The sequence below is a fragment of the Sitodiplosis mosellana genome, unplaced genomic scaffold (assembly GCF_009176505.1).
Source record: "Sitodiplosis mosellana isolate CC-2019 unplaced genomic scaffold, AAFC_SMos_1.0 Smas_scaffold_6226, whole genome shotgun sequence".
In the NCBI taxonomy this organism is placed as follows: Eukaryota; Metazoa; Arthropoda; class Insecta; order Diptera; family Cecidomyiidae; genus Sitodiplosis; species Sitodiplosis mosellana.
The window spans coordinates 22,801,186-22,827,615 of record NW_022601467.1 but is presented as its reverse complement, the minus strand read 5'-3'; the positions used below and the strand labels follow the sequence as shown (position 1 = coordinate 22,827,615).

The 26,430-nt window shown below is 36.8% G+C and overlaps 4 protein-coding genes across 5 annotated transcripts; 2 read left to right on the top strand and 2 right to left on the bottom strand.

The window, feature by feature from the left end:
• Positions 1-2,759: 2,759 nt before the first annotated feature.
• LOC129578459 (uncharacterized) lies at positions 2,760-7,278 on the top strand (the record flags this gene model as incomplete). The annotated part of the gene is given in 4 exon segments (XM_055467103.1): positions 2,760-2,953; positions 3,103-3,266; positions 5,587-5,761; positions 6,134-7,278. Coding segments are annotated over 4 exon segments (714 nt in total), but the record flags the coding sequence as incomplete, so codon positions are not given.
• A 554-nt stretch (positions 7,279-7,832) lies between these two features.
• LOC129578443 (serine/arginine repetitive matrix protein 1) lies at positions 7,833-14,099 on the bottom strand. Its single transcript, XM_055467056.1, has 7 exons — positions 13,419-14,099; positions 12,894-12,983; positions 12,598-12,720; positions 11,819-12,507; positions 11,614-11,672; positions 11,289-11,514; positions 7,833-9,562 (listed from the first exon to the last, which is right to left on the bottom strand). Exons 1-7 carry the CDS (start codon positions 13,428-13,430, stop codon positions 8,233-8,235), a joined length of 2,529 nt encoding a protein of 842 aa, XP_055323031.1. The 5' UTR covers positions 13,431-14,099; the 3' UTR covers positions 7,833-8,232.
• Positions 14,100-14,177: 78 nt separating this feature from the next.
• Positions 14,178-16,229, top strand: LOC129578458 (40S ribosomal protein S4). Of its 2 annotated transcripts, none has more exons than XM_055467101.1 (6): positions 14,178-14,316; positions 14,821-14,985; positions 15,089-15,182; positions 15,279-15,376; positions 15,455-15,626; positions 15,887-16,229. In XM_055467101.1, exons 1-6 carry the CDS (start codon positions 14,314-14,316, stop codon positions 16,141-16,143), a joined length of 789 nt encoding a protein of 262 aa, XP_055323076.1. In that variant the 5' UTR covers positions 14,178-14,313; the 3' UTR covers positions 16,144-16,229. The 2 variants fall into 2 exon arrangements, with proteins under 2 accessions (XP_055323076.1, XP_055323077.1); XM_055467102.1 differs by having other exon boundaries at positions 14,304-14,433.
• Positions 16,230-16,526: 297 nt separating this feature from the next.
• Positions 16,527-22,433, bottom strand: LOC129578444 (uncharacterized). Its single transcript, XM_055467057.1, has 8 exons — positions 21,893-22,433; positions 19,874-20,427; positions 19,192-19,523; positions 18,222-19,002; positions 17,672-18,121; positions 17,439-17,559; positions 17,239-17,352; positions 16,527-17,161 (listed from the first exon to the last, which is right to left on the bottom strand). Exons 1-8 carry the CDS (start codon positions 21,896-21,898, stop codon positions 17,030-17,032), a joined length of 2,490 nt encoding a protein of 829 aa, XP_055323032.1. The 5' UTR covers positions 21,899-22,433; the 3' UTR covers positions 16,527-17,029.
• Between the last annotated feature and the right edge of the window lie 3,997 nt (positions 22,434-26,430).

Here is a 26,430-nt window from a genome sequence, read left to right as displayed (position 1 = left end):
TCGTCGATATGCTCGGATATATCCGTGCCTTACGAAATGCTGAGATGCTCAGCAATCTTAAAACACATGTTTGCACTCTATTCAAAAAGTGGCTCAAAATGACGCGTTAATTTAATTATTTCAATTTCTTTAAAAATTCCATCAGAAAGTACGTGGCTTACCCAAACACCAATTTCATTTTTCAAAACGAGTCCATTTTAATGTTTCGCCTGATGCTGATAAATTACTTTCGATGAATTTTAATAGTTCTAGTTCATGCGGTTGTAGTAGTAGTAGTTGGTTTTTTTTGCTGCTTCTCATATAACTTTCTCCGTTTTCGAATTGGTCGAAGCCACAAGTGACAAATTCATTGCGCCATTTTAGTGAAATTAAAGTAAAACCTGATTTATTTATACATTTTTTTTGGTAGTCTTGTCGGTTGATTTATGCCATATCATATATACATCAAGCGCACGCGCACGCACAAAGTTCATGCACATCGAGACCGGAAAAAGTGCGAAATGCGAGCAAATTGATATATGTCGTAGACAATGAACGAAAAAAAAGAAACAAGAAGTGCAACAGGTTCAAAGTCATCGCATTTAATCGCCTACATGCGTAGCGACAGCTACATCAAGTAGAATGTGTAAACAGACGATTTCCGTGTGCTAGATCAGGCAAGAATTCAAAAGTACTGAACCATATATATGCAAACGAAGAAACACCGTACAATGAGACGGCCAATTGTTTCATTTCGTTGCCAGAAAAGAAAATCACAAGCGCGACGCATTTTAACAATTAAAATGTAATGTTTGATATCGAAATTACGTTTTGTTGGGGTTCTTTGCGAGTTCAAACTAGTTTTTGGTTTGATTTTTTCTTCACTTCGTTTTTTCTACACATTCAAATAGAAATTTTTGGATTGTAATCGTGAATTTTGAGCACATTCATTCGAAATGAATGCGAACCAAAAAAAAAACTTTTGAAATGAACACCTATTTGCTGATTCACTTTTCTCTCTATCACGTTCGTCCAAACGAAATAGAAACTAAGCCGCGAAGAGAGATAATTTCGTCAGCGATAGAGAGAGAAAGATACGCCGTTCATTTTCGTTTGTTTGAATAACACCGATTTATTACCGATGACACATTGAACAAGTCAGAGCTGTTGTCGGCGGAACCGTTAGAGTTGAGGTGATATCGCGCACAATGAATTCTAAATCGAAAGAAGAAGAAAGAAAACAGAATCTCAATATGACAATGAGATAGAGGAAGAGAAAGAAGGAAAATAAAGGGGTTACGTTACTATCAAATGAAAGACACACAGAGCACACAGGCGGCAATAAATGAAACACAATCGTAGTGCTCAATACCTCATTCTCATGACGATGATCGAGGTGATGAGACATCAGCCGAAGCGATACACTCACATGCTTACACATTCATTATGTTGTCCTCTGCATCGTGTTCCATCGAAGAGATTTATGAAAGATACAAATGAAATAAAACCATACTCAAACGCTTAAAGATTAACGTAAGCAACATCAATACAGATGTGTTGAGGAACAGGTTGATTAAGCGAACTTTGTCGAGAAAAGAATAGTCGCAATACTGTGGAGGAGAAAAAAAAGAACGACTTATATCAGTATAATGTTTTCGATTCTTCATGCGTATGTTGAAAAGAAGAAAAAAAAAACAAAACATATTCCAATAAATTATACTCGTGGTTCATTGACATTGATCTACTGCTTGTGATGAGCACAAGCGCGACCAAAATCATTCAGATTTTGAACGAGAAAAAAACACACTGTGCTCGACTGAAATTTCTTCACTTCGTTTAATTTGTCCCGTTTACGGAGAGACACAAACAACTCCAACGCATATATAATAAACAACAACTCACCGCGTTCTTATGTTAAACTCATTAAATATTCTTCTCACTGAATTATCATTTATCCGTGTCGTACACATCACGTGAATACTGTGCTGTGATTCCGTTAGGAATCGGGGAAAATATCATTGAAACACATAAATAATCAGATAACACAACAACAATAACAAAATTGAATGACGTACATAAACGTGTAATGAGATTGCAATCATAACTTTTCCTTCCCTCAAAATGATTGGTGATTCCGTGCAAATTCTACGGAAATTTATGCCGCAAAACAAAAACCAACCGACATTTTATCGCCCCATCATCAGATATCTGGATACTATTATCACTTTGGCTTAGTTTTGTTTTGTTTTTCTTGGTAAATTTTGTTCAATTCCTTCGAAATAATGATATCGAGTCGTTTCGATGACCTATTCCAACTTTGCAAAATTACTTGCACTCACTTTCACATGGAAAAATATCTCATTCAATTTTGGATTTTTATAGGCTTTTTTATTGTTGCAGTTTTTTTTTCTACTACAACAAGCTTTTCATTCGTCAATCACAACGATTGCAATCAGTCGCGCGAATTCTGTGTGATTCTTTTCTTCAACTTCATTTATTGTTTTATTTCTTTTGCCATTATTCCATTCCACCAATCAAATTCGGACCAAATTTCTCTTTCTTTATCATCATTTGCCATTGTTTCCGAATGTGTCCCTCTCTCATTCTAATCACGGCACGACGTGCACATAATCAATTCTCCAAGTGTGCTTTGTGTATCACATTCGGTGAAAATCTTTAGATGTGTGTTTGTGTGTGTGTGTGTATCATTTTTTCAGTTTTACTTTTTATCGCAGAATTCGATTTTCACCATTCATTTATGTTCTATATTCCATTCAAAGGTTTTAACAGTGTATTCAATTTTCACAATATGCGTATCCTCATTGGTGCATTCTGAAAGAGTGAGATCAAAATCGATGTGGTCTTCATATCCAACAGAACGATGCACAGCCGACACAAAACTCAAATATATGTCCGGAAACGCGCTAACCGATGATGTCAACTGCATTGGACCAAATAATACACCATATCCAAGGTAAATACGATTGAGAATTCGGCAACAGTACGGTAACAGTAGTAAGAATATACTCACCTATGTATATTATATATTGGGCTTTCATAGTTTTCCATTATTTGTAGTTAATTAAAGATGAGTTAATTTTGTTTCATCACTCTCTTCTGCAGTGCGACTATTCAGAAAATCTACAGCCATTGGTCGAGTGGAGCAAGAAAAGGACGAATGAATGGGCAAATTCCAACGACTCTCGATCCATCGGTCACACAATCCATGCTCATGAATTCATACTCATCGGCGAATCATGATATTCATAGCATAGCCGCTCGTAACGGTAAACTATTTTCTTTCTTGAAATTTCCATTTTCCCTTGATCCATTTGAAGAAAAAAATGCATATCATGAAGGTAAATAAAAAAAAAGTTCGGACAGTGTAACGTTTCCGAAGAAAGTAGAATGTGCAATTAAGTGAAAATCTCATAGAAATCTTTGTGAAAGTCCTACGAAAGCCGCTACGCTTTTTAATGAATGACAAATCAAAGAAAATTTAGCGGAATAATGATTCGAAATAAATGTTCCGAGATTCCGATTTATCTGAATTTTTCAATGTGAATTACTTATAAAAAAATTTTGGTTGGAAAATTCTCGGAAAAGTGCTAGTGTGGGAAATCGGAAAATCGGAGAAAATTCAGACCACTTTCAATCGATCGGGCGGGAAATTTCATGTGAGGTGGTGACCCAAAGGGCGATTTTCAAGCGAAAAAACCATCCATCTCTGAGATAAATGAAAAAATTCGGACGGCAAGTTTTTTCCATATAGCTCAGAAATGGATGGTTTTTTCGCTTGAAAATCGCCCTTTGGGTCGCCACCTCATATGAAATTTCCCGCCCGATCGATTAAGACTAATTTGAATTTTCTCCGATTTTCCGATTTCCCACACTAGCACTTTTCCGAGAATTTTCCAACCAAAGTTTTTTAATAAGTAATTTACATTGAAGAATTCCGATAAATCGGAATCTCGGAACATTCATTCCGATTTATCATTCTGATTGGTTTTAATACCGATAAATCGGAATCATTATTCCGCTAAATTTTCTCTGGGCATTGAAAGCGTTCAATTACCTTTTGAATATATTCAGCGAATCGATCAATTAAATCGCTAATAGGTATGTTTTCACTAAAAAAAGACTCTTACTAACGTTTGCATTATTCATGTCGCGCGCATTCCACTTGTAAAAGCTAGGGGAATTTAACTCTTACGAGTGCAGCATGTTTTCTGCCAGTTTGCTTGATTCGCGGAAGTTCGACGCGTTCGTTGTACGTACTGACGCGCACGGTCACAAGTTTACACAAGTTTGTTTATGGTTTTGCGCGTTTTTCAAGTTGTTATTTGACAACTAAAACGCGTTTCAAACTAAAAATCGGTTGTTTACGTGTATAAAGATTTTTCACATCCTTTCCAAAAGTTCAAAGATTTATATAATTATAAAATGGACAAAGGAAATATTTTTAAAGAGCTGGAGAAAGTGTTGGAAGAAAAAGTTAATCCAGATAGATATAATAAATGGAACGACTGATGTGTCCGCGTCGTCTAGCTTCATGTTTGCACACGAACTCGCACAAGTTCGCGCATGTTGTTTTAATACGGAACTTGTCAACTGAGTGGAATCATGCAAGTTCTCTGGTGAATGTAACAATTTCGTGCGCGTTTATATCATTTTTTTACAAGTTTTCACGTAGTTAAATCCCCCTAGTGTAAAAGGCACCAGGATTACGTGTATTGCACATTGTTACTGCTTAGCTTATGCTAAGTATGCCAACAAAAACAAAATGCTATGGCTAAAACCCGAACAAAATCTTTCGTGAATGTGTGTGTGTGTTTTTCATTCAGCTCGAAGATGTGCATATTTGACGAATTTAACAGGCAACGTCAATAACAAACAGTCGAAGAAGAAATGACATGGAATGCGAGAAGAGAAGGCCGACGGAAGAAAGCAAGAAAAAAGAGTGCTGAGGATGGATTTGTGTGCCATTTTTATATGCGCCTGAGAATCAATTGGTATTTTCTTTCTCTTTCTCCCTCATTGTCATCGTTTTTCACGTTGATGACTTTTTAAATACATTTTACGTCTGTTGTGCCGTGTCTCGTGTATATTTGTATACCGATCTGAGTCTGGATGATGTCTTCATTTTTGTTTGTTTACACTCTCGGTATTGAAGAATATTTAGGTCATTTATTTTACACATGTCATGCTATTTGCATAGCATTAAATCCGTCAATGTGTAATTCATTAAACATTGTGAGAAATTTATTTCTCTGTTTCTTTTTTTATTCTTCTTATGAATGGACCTTTGGGCTGTCGGACAAATTCACATACACATACATTGCGAGTCAACTTTGCAGTGAAATGTGCAATGAATTCGACAATTGAAAATTTGTAGCGTAGCATATTGAGAATGACTTGACAATGACACGATTTACGTCTCTTTACAACGTTACATTTTCACATTCATTTCATTCTTTCTTTTTTCGCTTGCCACATATTTTATGGCATTCATTTGCATTTTTGCTGCTCACTGTCTCTATAGGTCAAATGTTAATTTTCTCAAATTGTTTATCGATCCGTTTTTTCCTTTGTGTTCCTCACTTTTAGCTCGTTCGTTGTCCAATCCATCGGAAAAATGCAATGCAACACCGGCACGTCTCTGCAAAACACGATACAATACCACGGCGCCAATGTATGGCGTTAGTCTAACATCGGGTCAACCTGTGACAATCGTGCAAAAATTCCCAGATTTATTGCAGCAAGTGGTGTTCGAAGTGTGCGAGTAAGTTGGGATTTTCGTTTTGTTACCATTTTTTGGTTTGTTTGTTTCGATGTCGTTTCTATTCACAGTGATTTATTGGCGCAATATGCAGTGTCTTCACCGCAAGCGTTCATTCTCTTTCAATTTTGCATGCTCCAATTTGTAGCGTTTTTTTCTTCTTTCTCTCTCTCTCTTCCTCTCTCTCTTTCTCTCCATGTAATGATATTGCGCTTTTTCTCATCACTCATATTTTTGTGTAAATTTTTCAATGGGGCAATAAAATGAAACGATTGAAAAATAAGAAATCAAAAGGCTTCTCTTTCTTTTTTATTATAGTTAATTATATTTCTTTGGTTTTTTCTTCTTTCTCTTCTTCTTTGTATCTGTGTTTAGGTCCTCTGAATGTGATGTTGTACGTGGTGAATGCACACAAACCTATGTTCCGTATCTATTTCTGGTGATTCCATTGGGACCGGTAACACTGACCGGCCAAGATTACGTTCTTGTGGAAAGTGGTTGCGTGTGCAAACCAAAATACGCAACAGAATTGGCCGAGGCAAAGGTAACACCTTAGCCGCCTCAAATCCATTCGTCGTCTACGTTCACGCTATTAAAAACGAGAGACCTTTGGCTTTCAATTCTCAAGAAAAGAAAAAGAATGTACGTTTCTAACTGTTTGGAAATAAGTAAAAAAGAAATTTCGTACGATAACAGCGTGAAATGTTTTTAAAACGTAATCAAATGTGATGGATGCTTTATGAAAATATTGGATCCTCTCCAATCTGAGAAATGACAATAAAAAGAAAAAACCGAATGAATTTTGTTCAAATTCCATTCACAATACTCATGACTGGCCGAGGCAATCAAAAATAGACCTTTGTGAAATATATCATTGAAAATTGACATTTCCCATGCAAATATTTGAATAAAGTTCGTTCGATTCTAAAAGAGCAGGAAAAAAACAAAACAAACAACTAAATTCAAATTGAATCCAAAAAAAATGAAAATATTATCAATAGTTACAGATGATTTTGTTTCTCAAACATCAATTTCAACAAAATACGCTGATATTTTTATTAAAAATAGATTCTTTTTCTGTGCTCCATTATTTTACTGTAGTCATATCGCGATTTGACATTCTAATTTAAAACCATCTATTTATTTAGTAGTACTAATTTAAAGCGAAAAAAAAACTCTCGATTCTGCTATCAGTTTTTCTTTTGTTCTATTTAAGAATTTATTTAATAATATTTGTGGACAGAATTGAACTGTTTATCTTCTTTGGAACAAAACTTGAATCTTATTGAAAATGAAACAAACGAAGAAAAAACAGTAAAATCAGATGGACACAAATCATTTGAATCATGCTTTAATCGAAGATTACTTGTTTTTATTTAGAGACATGATTCGATGTGCACTAAAACAAACTAATGTAAGCAACAATTAGTGTATTAAAAATGTGTAATTTTAATGAAATGGCAATTTAAGTTATGAATCATTTTTAAACAAAATAAAATGTGTATTTAAATACAGACATTAAAAAAAGTGGAAGCGTTACGTTTTTTTTCCCTTCTATATGTCGTTTCGTTTTTTTCTCAAACATTTGCGAATCGGCTGAAGCCATTTTTAGTCGCAGATTTAGACCATTCATTCATGTTATACTTGTGACAAGTAACTTGTCATTGGTTCGAGATTCTTTCAAATGAAATTGAACAAGAAGCTGAGAATTCGTCCGAAATAGCCAAGAAGAAAAAAATCCAAGAAATATTTAATGGGCAATCAAACGAAGTAGTTTGATCAGTCAACCAGTTTTGAATTATAAAACATATGTGTGAGGAACAGAAACAAAATTCGTCTGTTAGAATGACACCTACACAAATAGGTCGTTGACTTGTAACTTCACAAATTGTTATTCAACTCTTTTGAAACGACCATGAACTTTGATGACTCAAATCCCCCACAGGTACAAATTTGAAAGTGCGCACCTGAAAAGAATATCGAATATTTTTTGGTCGAACACGTGGCCGTCAAAAATAAAAAAACGATCGAACTCAAAATGTGTTCCAAGTTGAATTAAAACGCAAAACTCGCATTTGGTTCAGTTTCTTTATTTTTGTAAATGTAATGTGGTTTGAATTTAAATGTAATTCCAGTTGCGACTGACATTTTTATTACAACAATAATTTATACTTGATGCCAATTCAAAATCATAATCTAGGGATGAATCACTACAAATCCGTGAGTGGTCTTAATTTATAAATGTATTTCAATAATCGAATTCTATCCATTTTCTCTCTGCTACATATGTGATTTCATGTATATTTTTACTCGAAGAAGAAATGAAAACGAGAAGAACTTGCATGAGCACTATGGATCCAAGTGGTAGCCAAAAAAATGGCTATGGAATAATTTGCTGGGAAAAAACCTAAAAATCTAAAGCAGAATATAGAAAAGTAAATCGGTGCTCAAACGAAATGACAAATGGTTGACTTTTAATCTGAAGTACTGCTGTTCTGTTTCTTCATAGATTTCAGTGCCCTTTCTCGTAACTGTTTCTCCAAATCGTCGTTGACAAAGTGTGTACCTCGTGTGCGTCCATCATCTGATTGCGAGTCGTTGTTCGAGTCCTTGTCGTTTTTACCATGCTTCTTATGCTTCTTATGTTTTTTGTGTTTCTTATGCTTTTTGTTTTTCTTTGCCTTTTTACGTTTCTCTTCGGCTTCCGAATCGGATGTGCTGTCATCATCGGACACTTTTCGTGACGATGTTTTCGATTTCTTTTTTGACGATGCTTTCGATGAATCCGCCTCGGATTCAGATGTGCTTACTCTACGCTTCGGCTTTCGGCTAACCGATTCATCGAGTTTTGCCTTCTTACTGGCCGTCGATTCTTCAACACTTGCTTCACTTACGCGCTTGTGTCTGCCCAATGACGACTTTTCTCGTTCTCGGTCCCGCTCTCGCTCTTTTTGTTCACGTTCTCTTTCCTTCTCTTTTTCCTTCTCTTTTTCCTTTTCCTTTTCCTTTTCTTTTTCCTTTTCTTTTTCCCTTGCTTTTTCCTTCTCCCTTTCTTTTTCTTTCTCTCTTTCCTTTTCCTTCTCTCTTTCTTTTTCCTTTTCTCTTTCTTCGCGTTCATCACTCGAGCTCCCTGATGACGTATATTTCTTCTTCTTCTTTACCTCAAGTTCACTCTCTGATGAATCCGACTCATCGCTTGACTCGTCAGTTGACGGTTTAACCAACTTTTTTACCGATTTACTGTCCGCTTTTGGTGCTCGCTCATTTTTTTTCAAGAATGGTGATGGCGTGCGTGATAAGCTAGTAGAATACTGGCGAACCAGTCGTGGATCACTTGTTTTGGCTACCTCTTCGCTTGGTTTTTTATCTGTTTTTGTTTTGGCCGCCCTGTCACTGCCCGATGCTTGTGACTTAGCTTTCGGATCTGATTTCTCTTTGGCCAAACTCGAATGCTTCTTTGACTCGTCTTCCAGTTCTATCTTACTCTTTTGGCTATGGCTTTCTCTGTCAGCCTTTCGATCACCATCGCTATACCTTGGTCGTTCGCGTTCTCTGGACGAATGGTGTCTATCGCGAATCGGCACTTTTCTTTGATTGGGACGTGGGCTCCGATCTCTTGATCGACTTCGTCTATCAATTCGATCTCTTGATCGTCTATCGCGGGAATTTCTCAATGGCTTTCTATTTCGGTCGCGGCTGAAACTTCGGCGATTCCGATTGTCACGCTGCATTGGACGAATTGGACTGCGTCGGTTTCGATTTTGAGCCCAACGATTAGGCGGTGGTGACCATCGTCTTCTGTATCTATTTAAAATAGAAAAAAACAATTGACACCCGAATTATTAGCTAGTTTAATTATTTTAAAATTATCAGAAACTCTTTTCAAAACTTGATCAGAAAAATATAGAATTTATCAGAAATATATCGAAAATTAACAGAGAATTTTTCGAAATATGATCAGAAAGAAATATATTTTTATCATAAAAATATCCGAAAATGACCAGAGTAAATTCGCATTTTGACCAGAAAACTTAATAGCTTCACCAAGGTCGCTTTCTTCGTATACAAATACATTGGAAAGATTTGACGTAAGACGCCTCTACGCGTGGAATGCTCGAAGCTGTCATCGTACACATATTGAACACGAACATTGTCGTTTACACAATCGCACTTACACAAATGAACGCATCGATAGTGCCCGCTCAATATATGTACGATGAGTGTTTTGAGTGTCCCTCGCCTAGAGTGCTGCGTGTTGTTTTTCTTCGTTCACTAAGCGATCTTGGTTTTACCATAAGTTATAACACCTGATTCAAAAGTTTTTGCACTAAATCGAAAGCCGAGATACTTTTTACTTATTACCGAGATTACTTTTTTGGGAAAAGTGCTCAGAACATGAGTGAGGTGGCGTTTTGCTTCAATAATTCGATTAATAACAACTATGGAATAGTTGTTTTTGGGTTTATTATACTCAAATATTTCAGGTTTAAAGACACAATTTGGCTCTGATTTTTTCTCTCAAAGCTACCTTATCCCAAGTGGACGCTGAACTCCTTTCCACTCTCTTTCTACTCCATTTACACACCTTTGTGTATAATAAATAGGGAAAGGAGTAACGACTCCCTTTTTGTCTCATCTTCTTCTTCTTCTTCTTCTTTTTAGATGTTGTGTGCTCTTCAGATGTTGCGTGCTCACAGCGCATAATAATCAGAATATAGGAAGAAGCAGAAAAAGAAGAAAAAGAAGAAAAAGAAGAAGAAGAAGAAGATGAGACAAAAAGGGAGTCGTTACTCCTTTCCCTATTTATTATACACAAAGGTGTGTAAATGGAGTGGAAAGAGAGTGGAAAGGAGTTCAGCGTCCACTTGGGATTAGATGAAACGTTAATCAGATCTTGAAATCGAATTTTTGAAGTATATGGAACAACAAAGTTCGAATGGATGGTGTTCATATGCATTGAATCTTACTCAAAAATTGTGAGTGAACACCTTTAATAAATTTTATTTCCTTGGTATATTTGGTATATTTTTCTGGAGAATACCCATTTTTTCTGATCCGTTTATGAAACGATTTCGGATATTTTTAAATATAGTTCTGTTCATTGTAGTTTTTTTCTGATCAATTTTGAAAAGAGCATTTCTTATCATTTTAGATATTTTTCGGCTAATTTCCAAATTTTTCTGATCATATTAGGTTTTATTCTGATCAATCTAATAAAAAAGTTTCTGATCATTTTGAATATTTTTCGGATACTTTGCTAATTTTTCGGATCAAATTTGTAAAAAAAGTTTCTGATCATTTTAAATATTTTTCGGATCATTTTCGAAATTTGAGGATCAAAATTAAATGAGTCGTATTTAGTGTATTGTGGAGTTTTGATCACATTTTCACAGTGTTTCAATGAGATTAATCTCAGTGGTAATTGGCCAACGCTGTGGGTCAAATCATGCTCAATATTCATTACTTGTACTGTGTCTGAAAAAATTGATCAAAACTTGTGCATTCTTCAAACACATAAAATGACTGGTACCTATCACGATTATCACGAATATCCCGACGTGGAGACCTTGAACGATTTCTGGGCGAGCGATTCCTTGAGTTGCGCCGATGGCGTGACGTTGACCGCCGGTTATTCAACCGATCTGGCCGATCTCGAACTCTTTCTGGAGTTTCACTACGTGACGAGTCTCTATTGTTGCGATAGTGCCGCTTCTTCTGCACGCTGTTTTCACTCTTGTGAATTTCCTTACTTTTATCTGTAAAAAAACAGAATGAAATCATATAGGAAAATGTTCTTTCGAAATATCATGAAGACGGTTTAATTTTTCTTTTATTGCGAAAGGTTTCAAACTTACTTTTAGCTGAGGATGTAGAGCGACTACGCGAGCGTGATCGTTTCTTTGCACCAGTTGATCTGATAAAAATGAAATGTTGAGAAAAATTGAATTGGCTAAATTAAAAATTCAACAAAAAATGACGAATTTCGTAGGACATTTTTGAATTTTATTTTCTTCTTGAAATGTTCAAAGTTTGTTTTTGAATCAATGGATCAGTAGTTACCTCGATCTGGATCGACTAACGCTTTTACTTTTGCGACTGTTCGAGCGTGAGCGTGAGTGTGACCGGGTCCGTGAGCGATGGCTTCGTTTTTTTGTTCCACCCTCCAATGTATTCTTTTGAGCGCTGGAAAATGCCGTCTTCGACTCGCTTTTCCGTTCTTCCGACTCACGTTTCTTCGATGCACTTTCGGAATGATTTTTCGAGTTCGTATGGCGGCTTCTCGATCTGTCTGTGGATCGATCGCGTGAACGTTGTTGTCGCGAAGATGAAATTTTCCCGGCATTATCTTTGCTCTTTTCGGGTGTCGGGCTTCGTTTGCCTTTCGATGCGTTGTCGTCATTTTTATCGGGTACACTGGTTGAGTCGGCCGACTGTTTACGCGGACCAGGTGATGGTGACGGTGCCGATTGATGAACGGATGGTTCTCTGCTACTATCTCGGCTACTTCTTGGTCTAAATCGACCGGACCGAGCCGTATCTGGATCACTTTTCTCCCTATCAAACAGCTTATTCTCTTCTTCTCGCCTCAAAATTTCATCTTTTTTCTGTTGTATAAACTCTTCGGGTATACCGGTTTCTGATTCCTGAGCGGACAACAACAGAGCCCATAGTTCATCCATAAATTGTCGTGCATTTTTCCCATTTAAAAATCCCGTCATATTGATTTGCATCTTTTTCGGACAAGGATACTATCGAATGAAAAAAGAGATGTAGAGAAATAACATAATTTAAATAAACATTCTCGGCATGATAAATGGATTTAATTTTTCAAAGTTTACTTTGTCCTCAAGTTGATTGTATACAAATTCAACGACAACATCGTCTTCAATGTGTAAGTATTCGGTGATTTTCTTGCTTATCCATGGTCGTAAGACGTCGAGTTTCACTTTGTCCATATCAACCTGATTCGAAAGAAAATAAAAAGAGCAAGGAATAAAGAGTAACAATTTAGTTTTGAACTCAGTCTTATTTGAACGAAGCAAACGATTTTGTTTGGCAATTAATCACACAAACAACAGTTGCCGCACAGTCAACAAAGTAAAATGTCCAAAACAGACAAGAAAAAACTGCATACCCGTTGATTTAAGCAGTCGCCGAATTTCATTTGTTTCAGCAGTTTCTTTTCCTTATCGCTGAAACGAGTGTCCTGTTGTTGATTGGTTCCCTGCAAAAATCGCATTATCAGTTAGTACATAGAAGCAATGTGTCATTATACAATTGACAAATCGATATATTATGCGGCATCCAATTTTGGTTCAATGGAAATGTGTATATGATTTTTTTTATATGTAGCTTGCTCTGCGTTGACAGCACCCAAAAAATGCAACTTCAGATAGAAAAACGCAATAAATTTGTGTACATTGATATGGTTGTTGTTTTTTCATGTTCGGTCGATTGAATCATCCGAACAAGTGTCGCAGAGGAATAAAATCAGTTCTGCGTGTATCAGTCGTATCGTCACGCAATATTGTCGTTTGAAATATTGATAATACGAAGCGAATTGGCGTGCACTTACTTAATGCCCTGAGTATTGTTCGGTCCACCAAGTGCAAATGTATAGTTAGTTTTTTTTACAATTGTTTCATTTTTCATTACTTACTGTAAACATCATCTTGATTCCGTTCAAATTGTTTTTCGTATGATAGCACTGGAAAACTGAGTGGATATCGCGATTTTTTCTCTTCTCACAATCTTTTTTCTATTGTTATGTTGGTACAGTAATTTATTTATCGATACGTTTTAATCCTTCGCTCCTAAAAACCGCAACAATTATTTTTCACCAAAAAAACAACAACAACAACTTTAAACTGGACTCAATTGCATTTTTTTCCTTGATTTTGTGTGGTTTTGTATTGTTTGAAACTAATTGACACTTGATATCAAATGAAAAAAAAATTCTTCATGAAAACTCAATCGAGTTTGTCATACGATTGCGTTGTGGCCGCTGCCCAAATTGTCTTTTTAACAAATTGTAAACATGTTAAATATTGATATTAAATGCTTTTAATATCAGACACATCCGAATTCGATGTCAAAGGAGAGGAGAAAAAAAAACTTTCATGCCGCTTAAATTGCAAAATGGCCGGGTTACTTCACTGTCTATTATTTATAGTTGGAAACGAAAATACCGAATGAATGAGTTGAGTACGGAACGATAGTTCAATGTATAGATTTTGACGCATCTGAAGTGTATGTTGTGGCCGATTCAGAAGAAATCGCAATGGAAACATTCAATACGGCAGCGAAAACAACTGAAAACGACGGCACTAAACACATCCATTCTGACAATGTGCATCGATTTGTTCGATTGACAGGCTGAAAACGACCGGTGATGGCGCTGTCAAACCACACACGAATCCAGCAAACACATACACACGTATACACACGCATACACACATACATTTGCCGTACACACGCCGCACGAAAACACATTGAGTTTTAGCAAGCTGTCAACGTGATTTCCGGATTCTTTCTTTTTCAATTTAGAGTTCAAGATGGTAAGTGTCGTAAAAATCGCGGAAAATAATTCGAAATCATCGACCGTGTTTTAAGCGATAAATTTTCAAAATCTTTCGAAAGTTGTTCAGAAAACCACGATCAATCGATATATTATGGTATTTTTTGTGCATTTTCGTGAAATTCGTTGAAATTTTGGAAAATTATCTGTTTACATACCATCGGCTGTTTGACTCAACTCTGAAAGTGGTGTATTGGATCTACGAAATGTTCATGCAAACGAACCGCACATATTCCAAAATAATTCCAAGTGCAATAAAATACGATCGAATTCAAGCGAAAGAGAAGAAAATTGCAGGCGCACAATATCCACATTTTCATTTATTCAAACAGTTTACGTGTGTTCAAATGGTTGAATCATGAATAAAATAATGTGTTTAACTTGTGTGTCGAACGCAAGACTTTGTGATAAAACCTAACCTTATTCTGTATATGGTTGAACGAAACGCAAATGCTAATGTGTGGATTTTGTTTTCTAATTTCAGGCTCGTGGTCCAAAGAAACATTTGAAGCGTTTGAATGCTCCAAAAGCATGGATGTTGGACAAATTGGGTGGTGTATTCGCTCCACGTCCATCAACCGGTCCCCACAAGTTGCGCGAATCATTGCCACTTGTCATCTTCCTTCGTAACCGTTTGAAGTATGCTTTGGTAAGTTTGTTTAGATGCACATTTACTCTTTGAATTCCCCATGTATTTCGCATCATTTTGAAAACAAACTCAATGAATTTCCCATTTTTTTCTTGCCCAACAGACTAACGCTGATGTCACCAAGATTGTCATGCAACGTTTGATCAAAGTCGACGGTAAAGTTCGCACTGACAGCAACTTCCCAGCCGGATTCATGGGTATGTTTTTTATGAGCTATGTCACATTGGCTGACTATACCACATGGTCAACATTTGATGAACAATGCCCAATTGATTTGTTGTTTACTTTCGCAGATGTTATCACCATTGAAAAGACTGGCGAACATTTCCGCTTGATCTACGACGTCAAAGGTCGTTTCACCATCCACCGTATTTCAGCTGAAGAAGCTAAAGTGAGTAAATCCAATTTCGATCAGAACGGTGTCAACAAACGTGTATTCTAAAACGTCTTTTTTCTTCAATATTTGCAGTACAAGTTGTGCAAGGTCAAGAAAGTACAGTTGGGTGCTAAAAACGTTCCATTCTTGGTAACACACGATGGCCGCACCATCCGTTACCCAGATCCAATCATTAAGGCCAACGACACCATCCAATTGGACATTGCCACCACAAAGATCACCGACCACATCAAATTCGAATCAGGTAAAATGACATACTCAAAATCATACTCAACAATCGAACAAAATTGTGCTCACAAACAACACATGAAAAAAAAAACATATTGAAATGACGACTGGATATGTTGACATTAAAATTCACCAAATCGAAATGAACAATTTGTGCTGAGTGAAAGAAAAAAGATAATGGCCAACCAATGTTACCATGTCGATCATTTGAATTTTGATTTGAAAAATGTTTTCTCGTTTAAACAATTTGATTAATTGTTTGAAATTTTTTTATAGGCAACTTGTGCATGATTACCGGAGGTAGAAATTTGGGTCGTGTCGGTACCGTTGTCAACCGTGAAAGACATCCAGGTTCATTTGACATCGTTCACATTAAAGATTCCCAAGGACACGTTTTCGCCACACGATTGTCGAACGTATTCATCATTGGCAAGGGCACAAAGGCCTACGTCTCATTACCTAAAGGCAAAGGTATCAAATTGAGCATTGCTGAAGAACGTGACAAGCGTTTGGCTGCAAAGAGTGCACATTAACATTTTTTTTCTCGCAACTTTCATCGAGAATACACTGAAATGAAAAAATGTTATATACAATAAAATGAAAAAAAATTGTGAAAAAACGTGTTTTTCCTGTTTGGACGTCACATGGTCGCGACACAATTTTGAGCAGTTGCTTTCAGTGCATTTGTACAATTGAGTGGAATTCCAGGTTTAAAAAAATACAAAATATTTTTTTCTTGTTTTACAAAGAATCACATCTTCTGGGAATTTTGACATTTTTTTCGGAACACATTATTCCAACTCAACTGTCCACTGCATATCTTAATTCTTATCAAACGTAAACTTTGATTTGGTTTCTTTTCCAGGAGGAATGTGGTAAGTATCTGAAAATGATATGAAATAAAACGCATTGCAAACATTTTTTCAGAGTAGTTTTAATATAAAAATATTAAAAATGTGGGAAATAAATAAAAAAAAGAATGTACAAAAAAAATGATGTAAGTTTGTTTGTGAACAAATAATGCAAGTTTAAATATGTTGACCGTTTGTTTTTTTATTCGACATTTTGGATTCGTTTATTCGCTTTTTGAACGAAGCACATGATTAATTTATAATATCTTCATATTCTCTTCCAAATACAACTAATTAAATTTCTGTGTGTTTTTGTTTTATTCTTTTTTTTCTCTCAACGATGATCGATCTTACATAAAATCAAAATATGAAAAAATAGAGGAAGTTACGACTGCTTTACAAATTGGCGTGTTTACGTTCTTCGATTTGTGTGTGTGTTTTTTTTATTCGTTTTCGTGTGTATTTAAGAAAAGGACAAGTTGAATTCAAAGATTTTGTATCGATTTCTTGTTTGTTTGTTCTTTCGTTTGAAACGAAACAAAAAACATTTTCGTATTGTTCGGAAGACTTATGATTTGTTTGTGTTACGTTTCGCTATCACCTTGGGAATTCCATCTCGACTATTGGTCACAGTGGCATGGAATCCGGTTTCCCAATCGGCGTAATAGTCGACGGTGCGTACATTGCCATCTGGTTCAACCTATTATTAAATGGGGATAATTATTTGTATTTAGAATAACAAGCATTGCTCATGATATCAATGAATATGATTCTTACCAGCGAATATTGTCCTTTGACAACGTCACCGTCGCGAACCTCCTTCTGATGCTTGACATCACCGGTGTGTGGATCATTTACGCCATATTCAAATGCGTAGCGTGGATGAAGATCCTAGAACATATTTTGAAAGCAGAAAAAAAAGATTTTATTCGAATATCTGGCTCACAATCAATGATATATTGAAATGCTTAAATTACATAGTATTCATCATGTTGAGAGTAGACCGATTTGACGGCACCGATTGCTGGAACGGATTTGACCAGACCAATTGGTGTTGTTGTCAATTTTGAAATTGTTGGCACAACACCTTGAGCATATCTGATGAAGAGATAAATGTTTTTGGTGAGAAATCAAATGAAATAATGTTTTGCATTTTTAATGTATTTCTAATTTGTTGTTGTTGTTCCTTTTGCATGAAACGAATACATACCTTAATCCGGGTGTTGCTCCCAAGTAACCAGTACCAGCATACAATCCATTGGCTGAGTATCCATGGCCTGCATATCCGTTAGCAGCATACAAACCGTTGGTGGCATATGAACCACTGCCAGTTATCACCTTGCTTCCGGCACCATAGTGTCCGGCTGTTGAAACATAACCAGCCGTTGGATAGGCCCCTGAAACAATTCCGGCTGGATGAGCAAGACCACCTACTGAAGCTAATTGGCCGCCCGAAACATATCCACTCGTTGCTGGGTAAACGGCTGCACCATATCCAGCTGCACCATATCCAGCTGCCCCATATCCGGCTGCACCATATCCAGCACCAGTATATCCTACATTTGAAATCACTTTTGCGCCCGTTGACACCAAATTCGAGCCATGCAAGTATGAAGCCGATGACAGTCCGGGTGATACATATGTTTGAGCTGGGGTGTATCTGTACGATTTAAGGAATGATGATAATTTCAAGAAAGTTCATTTTGTTTTCGACCGTAGTTAGATCTTAGAAAAATGTCGTGAATGTTTGAAGTACATACCCAAGACTAGCCCCATGATAACCGGCGGTTTTGATGATTCCAGCGCTGCCTAATGTGGTTGCTACAGCGGGTGCAACATAGGCGCCGCTCTTGTATCCTGAAACGTAGGCACCACTCACCAATGGATTTGTGGCATATGAGACTTGTTTGGTGATCGGAGTCGAGATGTATGATGTTGACACACTTGGTGTGTATGAAGCGGCATATTGACTTACAGCTGGTGCGGCGTACGCGATTTTGTTAGCAGCCACATAAGACGAGGTAATGGCTGGACTCACATAGCTCGAAGTGACTGCTGGGCTTGAGTAAGTTGCAATGGCTGGGGATGCATATGAGGAGACGATTTTTGCGGCAGGAGCCGAATAAGCGAGCTTCGAAACACCATAGGCCGAACCATAGCCTGAATTGTAACCAGAATTGTAAGCTGAACCATATGAGCCATGTGTTGTGTCATAGTTTGCCCCATAGGCGGATGAATATGGTGAAGTGTATTGAGTTACTGCTGGAGCTGCTGAGTATGCAACTTGCTTGACAGGTGCCGATACATATGATGTGGACAATGTTGGTGTAGTGGCATATGCCAATTTGTTCGCGGAATAGTAAGTCGAAACGGCTGGAGCTGCTGAGTATGTGGATGCAACGGCTGGTGTTGCGAACACTTTACTCACTGCCGGAGTACTAATTGCTACTTTCGGTGCACTGTAATATGAAGAGGATAATCCATAACCTGATTTGTATGTTGAGACTACTGGTGCTGCAGTTACTGCAACCGTTGGACCATCTTTGAACATGAAATTAAAAGAAAAAAAGAAAAATTTTTCAAAAGGATTTACAGAAAAACTACATTTGGGTACACGCCGTGTATTATGCAATTCTGCTGGAGCTTGTATTAAAATAAATACTAGTAATCTTTCGGCAATACACTGCTTTTGCTTTCATCGGATCAAGCTTAAACCAGTCAAGTACTCACAAGCGATCGGTGCAATGGTTGGACTGGCAGCAGCAAATGTTGTAGTAACAGCTGGCGTTGAAACGTATTTCGTAACTGGTGCGGCTAAAACTTTTGCTGGGGCTGAGTAATAGGCGCCTCGTGAGTAAGATGCGTCATAATCGTATGAACCACTGTATCCAGCTGTTGTTGCTATTGCTGGTGTTGCTGCATATTTGGTCACAATGCCAGCCGAATAGGCCGGTGTGTTCAATGTGTAGGCTGGTGCACTTACAGCAACTTTAGCGGGTGGCAAATATCCCGGTGTAATTCTTGGATATGAATACCCAACACTTTGCACGGCTGGCGCATAACTGTGAAGAGAAAAAATATTTCATGATTTGTTTTTTTTATTCTATTATAAAACCAATTATTCAGAATGATATTGGAAAAAGGTTATCTCAAAGCAAAATTAAAAGAAATCCGTGAACATTTTAACTTTAGTCACTCCACTCGTGAGCATTTCATTTTTCAGACAGAAAAAAAATTTCTTTCTCTTTCTCTCTGGAACAAAAGTGAAATTGAGTCACAAGTTTAATTTTCCACAAAGCATTCATTTTACGTGTTTTTTCAGTAATTCAAAATGAAACAACGCTACCGAAACTTTCAAAATGTCATTGTTAATGACAGTGACGATTAATAAAAAAGTAGAAAAGAAACCTACCCAACGCTAGCTGCTTGATATCCTGTTGTGTATTTTGGGTATTGATAGTTCACAGCTGGAATTGAAACGATTTTGCTGGTTGGTGTATAAGTGGCCACTTTCGATAGTGGAGCATTGTATGCGACCTGGCTTACAGGTGACAAGTACGATTTCGTGATCACAGGTGCGATTGGTGTAACGGCTGGATATGGTGCAACGGTGGCAATTGGAGCGACCGGAGGTAAATAGGATTTGGTGACCGGCGTTGGTGGTAAATAGGATTTTGTAATAACTGGAGCAGCTGGCACAAATGGTGCTGCTGAATAAACTGCTTGCTTAATAATCGGGCCTGGAGTGACCGATGTGTAGGCGGATTCTTCTAATGATGAGTATTTAATGGCATTGCCTTGTGTATAAGTGGCAATTGATGGTGACACCGAATATGAACTAATGCCCTCTGTCAGCTGAACGGCTGGCTTTGGATACACATAACCTTCGCTTGCATGAATACAATCTGGCACACCAGCCAGAATTTGTACTGATAGATTAGCCACTAACAATATAGTGACTAAGATCTAGAATGGCCAAAGAGAAAAACAATTTTTTTAATAAAAATCGAATCAAGCACTAAAAATGCACACGAATAAATACAACATAAATAATTGTGAATGGAAATGCGAGCACTTGGATGAAGCATGAATTCGATTAAGCCATTTAATTATTTGGTTTTTGAATTTAATTGACGTCGCCAATTTGAAAGAATAACAAACAGATTGATGCAATGTGATTTATGAAATTAAGAGGTAGCATTTGAGTCAAATTGCATAATGTCGGTATTCTATTTCATATTTTACTTGTTGCTCGACAATAAACGTTGGTTGAAATCGAGCAAAATGAAAATCGCTTAATTTTGACATTCAAATTTCAAATGTGCATTGTCCAATTAATGAAGACATAAAAATGGCAACAAAGAAAAATCCGTTGAATCTGTCAAAAGCATTCATGGAAAGTCCATTTCACGGCGAGGTAATTAATAGCAGTTCGGTTTTTGGAACGAAAATATCAGCCTGTGGCTAAATCCACCAAATGCCAAAGGGTGAAAACGCGCGCAATCGCCTCATTTTTCTTCGAAAAGGTTTTTCGTGTCACTAATTGAATATAATTGTGATTTAGATGTCATGTTACAACCAGCACTAAATGGTTTTCAAAATCCTAGAAATGGTTGTTATTGAATTTGAACGTTGAAAAATAAAAATAAAAGCATCTCGCTTGTTAATTAAATATTCAATCTAATTTTTGTTCGCGTTTTATATTTATTTCAAAAATACTTTTGTTTTGTGAAATGTTAACGGACAGCGGCTTCGGTCTATTTTACAATGATTAAAGTTATCTCAGAAATGAATAACGATCTTTTCGATTGGGTAACAAGATACGCTATGATAAAGTTAGCTTGAAAGAAATAGCGCAACATTTGATCGAACGCTTAATTTAGGATTTATTTAAATCTAGAATGCTATCAATTTTGACAGACATTTAATACGTATATTCAAGAGATTTCTGTATTAGCATTCGATGTCTGCATTTTTTTTTAAACCGAGCTAAAATTGAGGATTTGAATTAATATTAGCTGGTGGAAAAAGTCAGGCATTTTTCTCCTTTCACATTTTTATCCATAAAAGATCAGACAAGTATTAAAAACGGAACAGAGAAAAATGGTTTACAAAACCATCACATAATAATCTGTATCTTGCGGCATTTTACTTGACAAGTTTAGATATCTTAAAGCAAAACACAATGAAAATCAATCGAATTTTTAAATATACGATTCTGTTTGAGTTGTTGAATGCCTCCAATTGTCATTTTTCTTAACAAATTAGCTTTTTTTTCTTCTCAGTTTGTCGCGTATAACAATAGCATTGATTTGTTCACATCCACACAGAAACCGCATTGATGATGATGACGTAAAATGGTGGCTTGATTAGTTGAAATTGAAGTTCTTATTAGTTCGATTGACATAGGTCGAATTTTAATGGAACTCACCCTCATTTTGATTGTGTGTGGTTTTCTTTAATCCTTTCTTTACGAAAAAAATAAACACAAGAGTAATGAACCAAAATCAGACACCACAAGACGAATGGAAACTTGTTTTTCCTCTAATTAATAGTGATTCGTTTGATTGATTAGCAGTCTATAAATTTTAATTAAAAGTCGATAAATTAACCGTTAATTTTTAATTGCACATTAAGTAATTTGAATTGTTCGCAAAAAAAACAGCAGCAGTAGCGGCAGCAGCACTTTTATAACGAATCTTCTATAATGCACCGAGAAGAAAAAATTTATTTCCCCCACCCAAAAAAAAAAATCGATAATAATTTTCAAACTCCAAATGCACCAGCTGATCGTAATATTTCGATTCAAGCACTATATCAATTGAATTTATTCCATAAAAAGTTTCGATATCGCGACGACGACGACCGGTAAATGGATGAAAAATGTGTGTTGTGCACAATGGATCGAGCAGAAAACACATCTACATTAGGCAGAAACTGAGAACTGATAGCCGGCGAGAGCCCTGAAACACTTCGCTTTTATATTTGCCAAAAAAAATCGGTGTTCAAAAAAATGGCCTAGCCTGTAGATCAAAAAGCTCAGGCGAGTTTGTGCGAGAAACATGTTGGGCAAGTGCCGTTTTGAAAATTCTACCACATTGACAGAAAATTAAGCGAACAAGCGAATAGCGCGAAATGGCTTGAGTACAGAATGAAGTATCAATTCGAAATTGGTGTGTGTGTAGTACGTTAGTTGTATTTGGCTCCGAGAGCCTTGTACGTTCCAAACAAACGAAAGGCGTTTCGCCGTTAACCGATACGAAAAAAGTTTCCCCGTAATATAATTTAGTATTATGAACTGTGTGTGTATTTTTTTCTTCCTCTTCTTTTTCTTTACCAAGCCGTTGTCGTTGGTTTCGCACAGCCACGAAAAATCGAAGAATTATAGTCTAAATTATTGGCGCGCATATTTGCCCCACTTTACAGTTCAAAAAGTTTACTATAATACGACAAAAGCCAGAGCAGTTTTGAAAAAAAAACGGTGATCTGATCGAAAGCGAGCGCGAATGCAAAACGTGCGCGAGCGCTGTGTGTGCGTTCTGTGTGTTTCCAAAACATACGACGACGACAACAACAACAACAGCAGCAACAAAACAGATTATGTCTTCGGTTTCACACACAATATCAATGATAAGAATTATTACTATGGAACATGCTCAATGTGGTGTGTGCCACCACAAGCACAGACACACCAAGCGCGCCACACACACATACACACGCACATGCAAATACAAGCGCACACAAGTGGCATATTTATGAGACAGGGAATATGCTCATTAAGAAAAGCGCTCGATCACACCATACTGTGTATTTACATCATATTCGTCATTCACTGAATAACATGTGTCCAGTGCCACAACAGAGAGGAAGCGAGAGAGAGAGAGAGAGAGAGAGAGAGAGAGAGAGAGCGAGCGAGCGACAGACCAAAAAGCATTATGCGAAATCAGATCGAATTCTTTTCGAATGAAACCAGCCGACATCGAAATCGAAAAGAGACAGAAAAAAGCAAGAGTCGTTAAAAGGAGAAAAAAAAGTTGCGCGATCACATTTCTTGAACCGTTGAGTGAGTAGATTATGTCACAAAATGCTCCCCCCGAAAATAAAGTCACCATTTTTTTCGCTTCACTCTCAGATAGAAGCCATTTCGGAATCGAACGACAGCACCGCTGATATCATATGCCAACAAATATGTGTAACAAACGCACTGTACTGTCTCTTGCCAACCACTGCTGAACATTTTACTGAATTAAAAGGTAATCATAATGCTCTGAAGCAAAAAGAAAAAAAAACACATTCAAAATATAAAAAGATGTAATGATGCGGCCGGACCAAGGAAAATTGCGGAGAAATATTAAGCGTAACATGATCACGATGTGTGTGTAAGCGTGTGTGTGTGTTTATGTGTCTTTCATGGCATGAAATTCATGCAGTACAACGAATGGATTTGGAAGTCATTTACGTTCTCATGTGGTACTAAGATACTTTTATTCAGCGATTACGATATATATACTGTCTCTGCGTTGTTTCCCTTTCAATTTTGTTTTTCTTCTTCCATTAAATTCGGATTCTCTTTATATGATATTGCCATTTTCATTCCATTTAGGGAACAGTGCCAATCAATTGGGTATCTTATGCTTCTTCCAGCTCATTTATTCGCCGAACAAACTCTTCCTAAAATTTCCTTTTTTTGATTTTGCATTCAATTTGGCTTGATGCAGAGTAATTTTTTTCCGTTTATTTTTCACTTCATCCAGATCAATTCCTAAGCAAAAGTACACAACGCCGTACTCACGATTACGTCATGCAAAGTGTAATGCACCACATGGGCAAAGTATTAAGTTCAAAAGAAGACAAGAAGCACATAAACTCCACGAACTGAAACCAGTGTGCCAAAGGAAAGCAAATGGAGAGCGTGTACAGAAAGAGATAAAATGGAACATACATTCAGAAGATCAGAATAAGCGAGAGAGAGAGAGAGAGAGATTGAAAGCCAAATGTGGACACAAGAATAAATGCGCGCGAGTATACAAAGTATAAAAAAAACTTCGATAGGTATACTGCATAAAATTTAATTAGTGCACATACTGTACGTTTGCAGGTTTTTCATCGTCAAGTTGTTCGGCTTTTGTTGCATTTTGCTGCTGCGGTTACGGCGTTTTTTTCTCCTTAGTTCTTGAACAACACTTTTTTCCTCTGTTCGCTTGTTTCACGTGTAAAATGTGAAATTGATCTTGCCCTCGTGTGTTTCGGTTACTCAACCGAAATTGGCTACTTAAATAGAATGACACATAAAATGAACATTTTTAATCGTTGTATTTTCTTCTCTTGGTCTCTATGTTTTTCATTCTAGGACAATTTCCATTTCATCGTAAAGATTTAGCGTTCTGACACTACGTGTGTGCAGTGCCGTACGATTTGGCCCTGATGACTTGACTAGCAAAGCAGCTTTATGCTTTTTGGCGTTACAATTGCAATTGATGCGTATTGTTAGCGGAATGAATGGTCGTAAATTGAGTCAAATTGAAATGGGAAAATGTGGAGGCGAAATGACAAATAAAACAACAGAAACACTGAGTGTGTGTAATGGATCCAATGTGCAAAAGGTAATATAATTCATTGAACAAGAAGAAAAAAATAGCGTGTGCCCGCACGGTATGTATTCTTCGCTGGTGGAATTTGTATATGTGCCTTTGAGCAGAATTTGTACGTTGGTCTCGAAAATGAAAAGGCGCCAAATTCCAAAGAGTTTTATTCCAAAAAGACGGTTTTGCGGTCGAACCAAAAGTCACAACCACAAAAATTGTAGCAATCGTATTTCGATTTGAGTTTCAATTTGGTTCGGGCGACACATCGTTAACAAAACTCTTAATTTGAAACTCGAACTGAAGAACACATACACACACATCAACTTTACAAACGAAATTAATCGAAGTTAAACGCAACAGAGTGAGTGATGACATACACACAACAATTGCGCCATTCCATTGAGAACTTTGGTTTCAAATGATCTGATCCATAAGACACACACACACACACACACACATTTCATTTGAGAGCTTTGTGTTTTTTAATCCGTTGTAAGCGTGAGCGAGCGAATGCGCGCGCGCGTATCTAAGGCGAAAATAAAAGTGATTTGTCGTCACATAAAAATCCATACACAAAGAACAGTTTTCTTTAAAATATGATGTGATTTAATCGCCATAACTTTGGAATGGGTTCGATCGCAGAAAAGAACTAATGAGTGTGAATGGACACGGGCATATCTTTAAAAGAAGCGAAAAGAGCGAAAAATAGCACAGAAGTGAAACAATCATTTAAATAAAAACGACACTGCATTCATACAAGAATCACGCACACGCACCACTGTGTCCGCGCACACGACTGCCACATACGCATAAAATAATCGTAAAAATTACTTTATATATATATATACAGTTACTCACAAAATTGTTCGTACACCTTGCTTTTCCGAACAAAATGCCATTTTTTCATTAATTTTCGTGACAAATGAATTGTATGAGCACATGATTGTAAAAGACTAACTCTTTTAGCAGATATTCATGTATATATTTGACATAAATATTGAACACATAAAAAAATTGGGACCAAATATGTGGAAGTGTCGCTTTTTGGGTCGCACAAAATTGTTAGTACACTGAAGTTTATGGGCATTTTTTCAGTAGATATCCAATATATTTACAGTGAACCGAATTTGGAATCATTTTTGTGATCCTCTACCATCAATTTGACACATTGGTTATAGCAAAAATATCACTCTCTAATCCAGATGGCGCCACCAAAATAGTGAAATGTCGAAAATGGTCCATTTTGCTAGTCACCACCCCAGAATATAGCACTCACATTATTTTTTACCACCCAAATCTGCTTGAACGCATTGAATACCTTAAGATCTTCGACATTTAGTATGACTTTTCCCATTTTTTCAATAATACTGGTTCATTTGTGTGG

Bases quoted from the DNA above. Each gene is read 5' to 3' on its own strand.
- LOC129578443 (XM_055467056.1), bottom strand. The intron at 12,721-12,893 runs GTATGCAGTTTT...CTTTCGAATCAG, and splicing joins GCGACTGCTTAAATCAACGG to GTTGATATGGACAAAGTGAA. The intron at 11,515-11,613 runs GTAAGTTTGAAA...GTTTTTTTACAG, and splicing joins CTCTACATCCTCAGCTAAAA to ATAAAAGTAAGGAAATTCAC.
- LOC129578458 (XM_055467101.1), top strand. The intron at 14,986-15,088 runs GTAAGTTTGTTT...CTTGCCCAACAG, and splicing joins ACCGTTTGAAGTATGCTTTG to ACTAACGCTGATGTCACCAA. The intron at 15,183-15,278 runs GTATGTTTTTTA...TTACTTTCGCAG, and splicing joins CTTCCCAGCCGGATTCATGG to ATGTTATCACCATTGAAAAG.
- LOC129578444 (XM_055467057.1), bottom strand. The intron at 19,524-19,873 runs GTAGGTTTCTTT...TTCTCTTCACAG, and splicing joins TATCAAGCAGCTAGCGTTGG to TTATGCGCCAGCCGTGCAAA. The intron at 18,122-18,221 runs GTATGTACTTCA...TAAATCGTACAG, and splicing joins TATCATGGGGCTAGTCTTGG to ATACACCCCAGCTCAAACAT.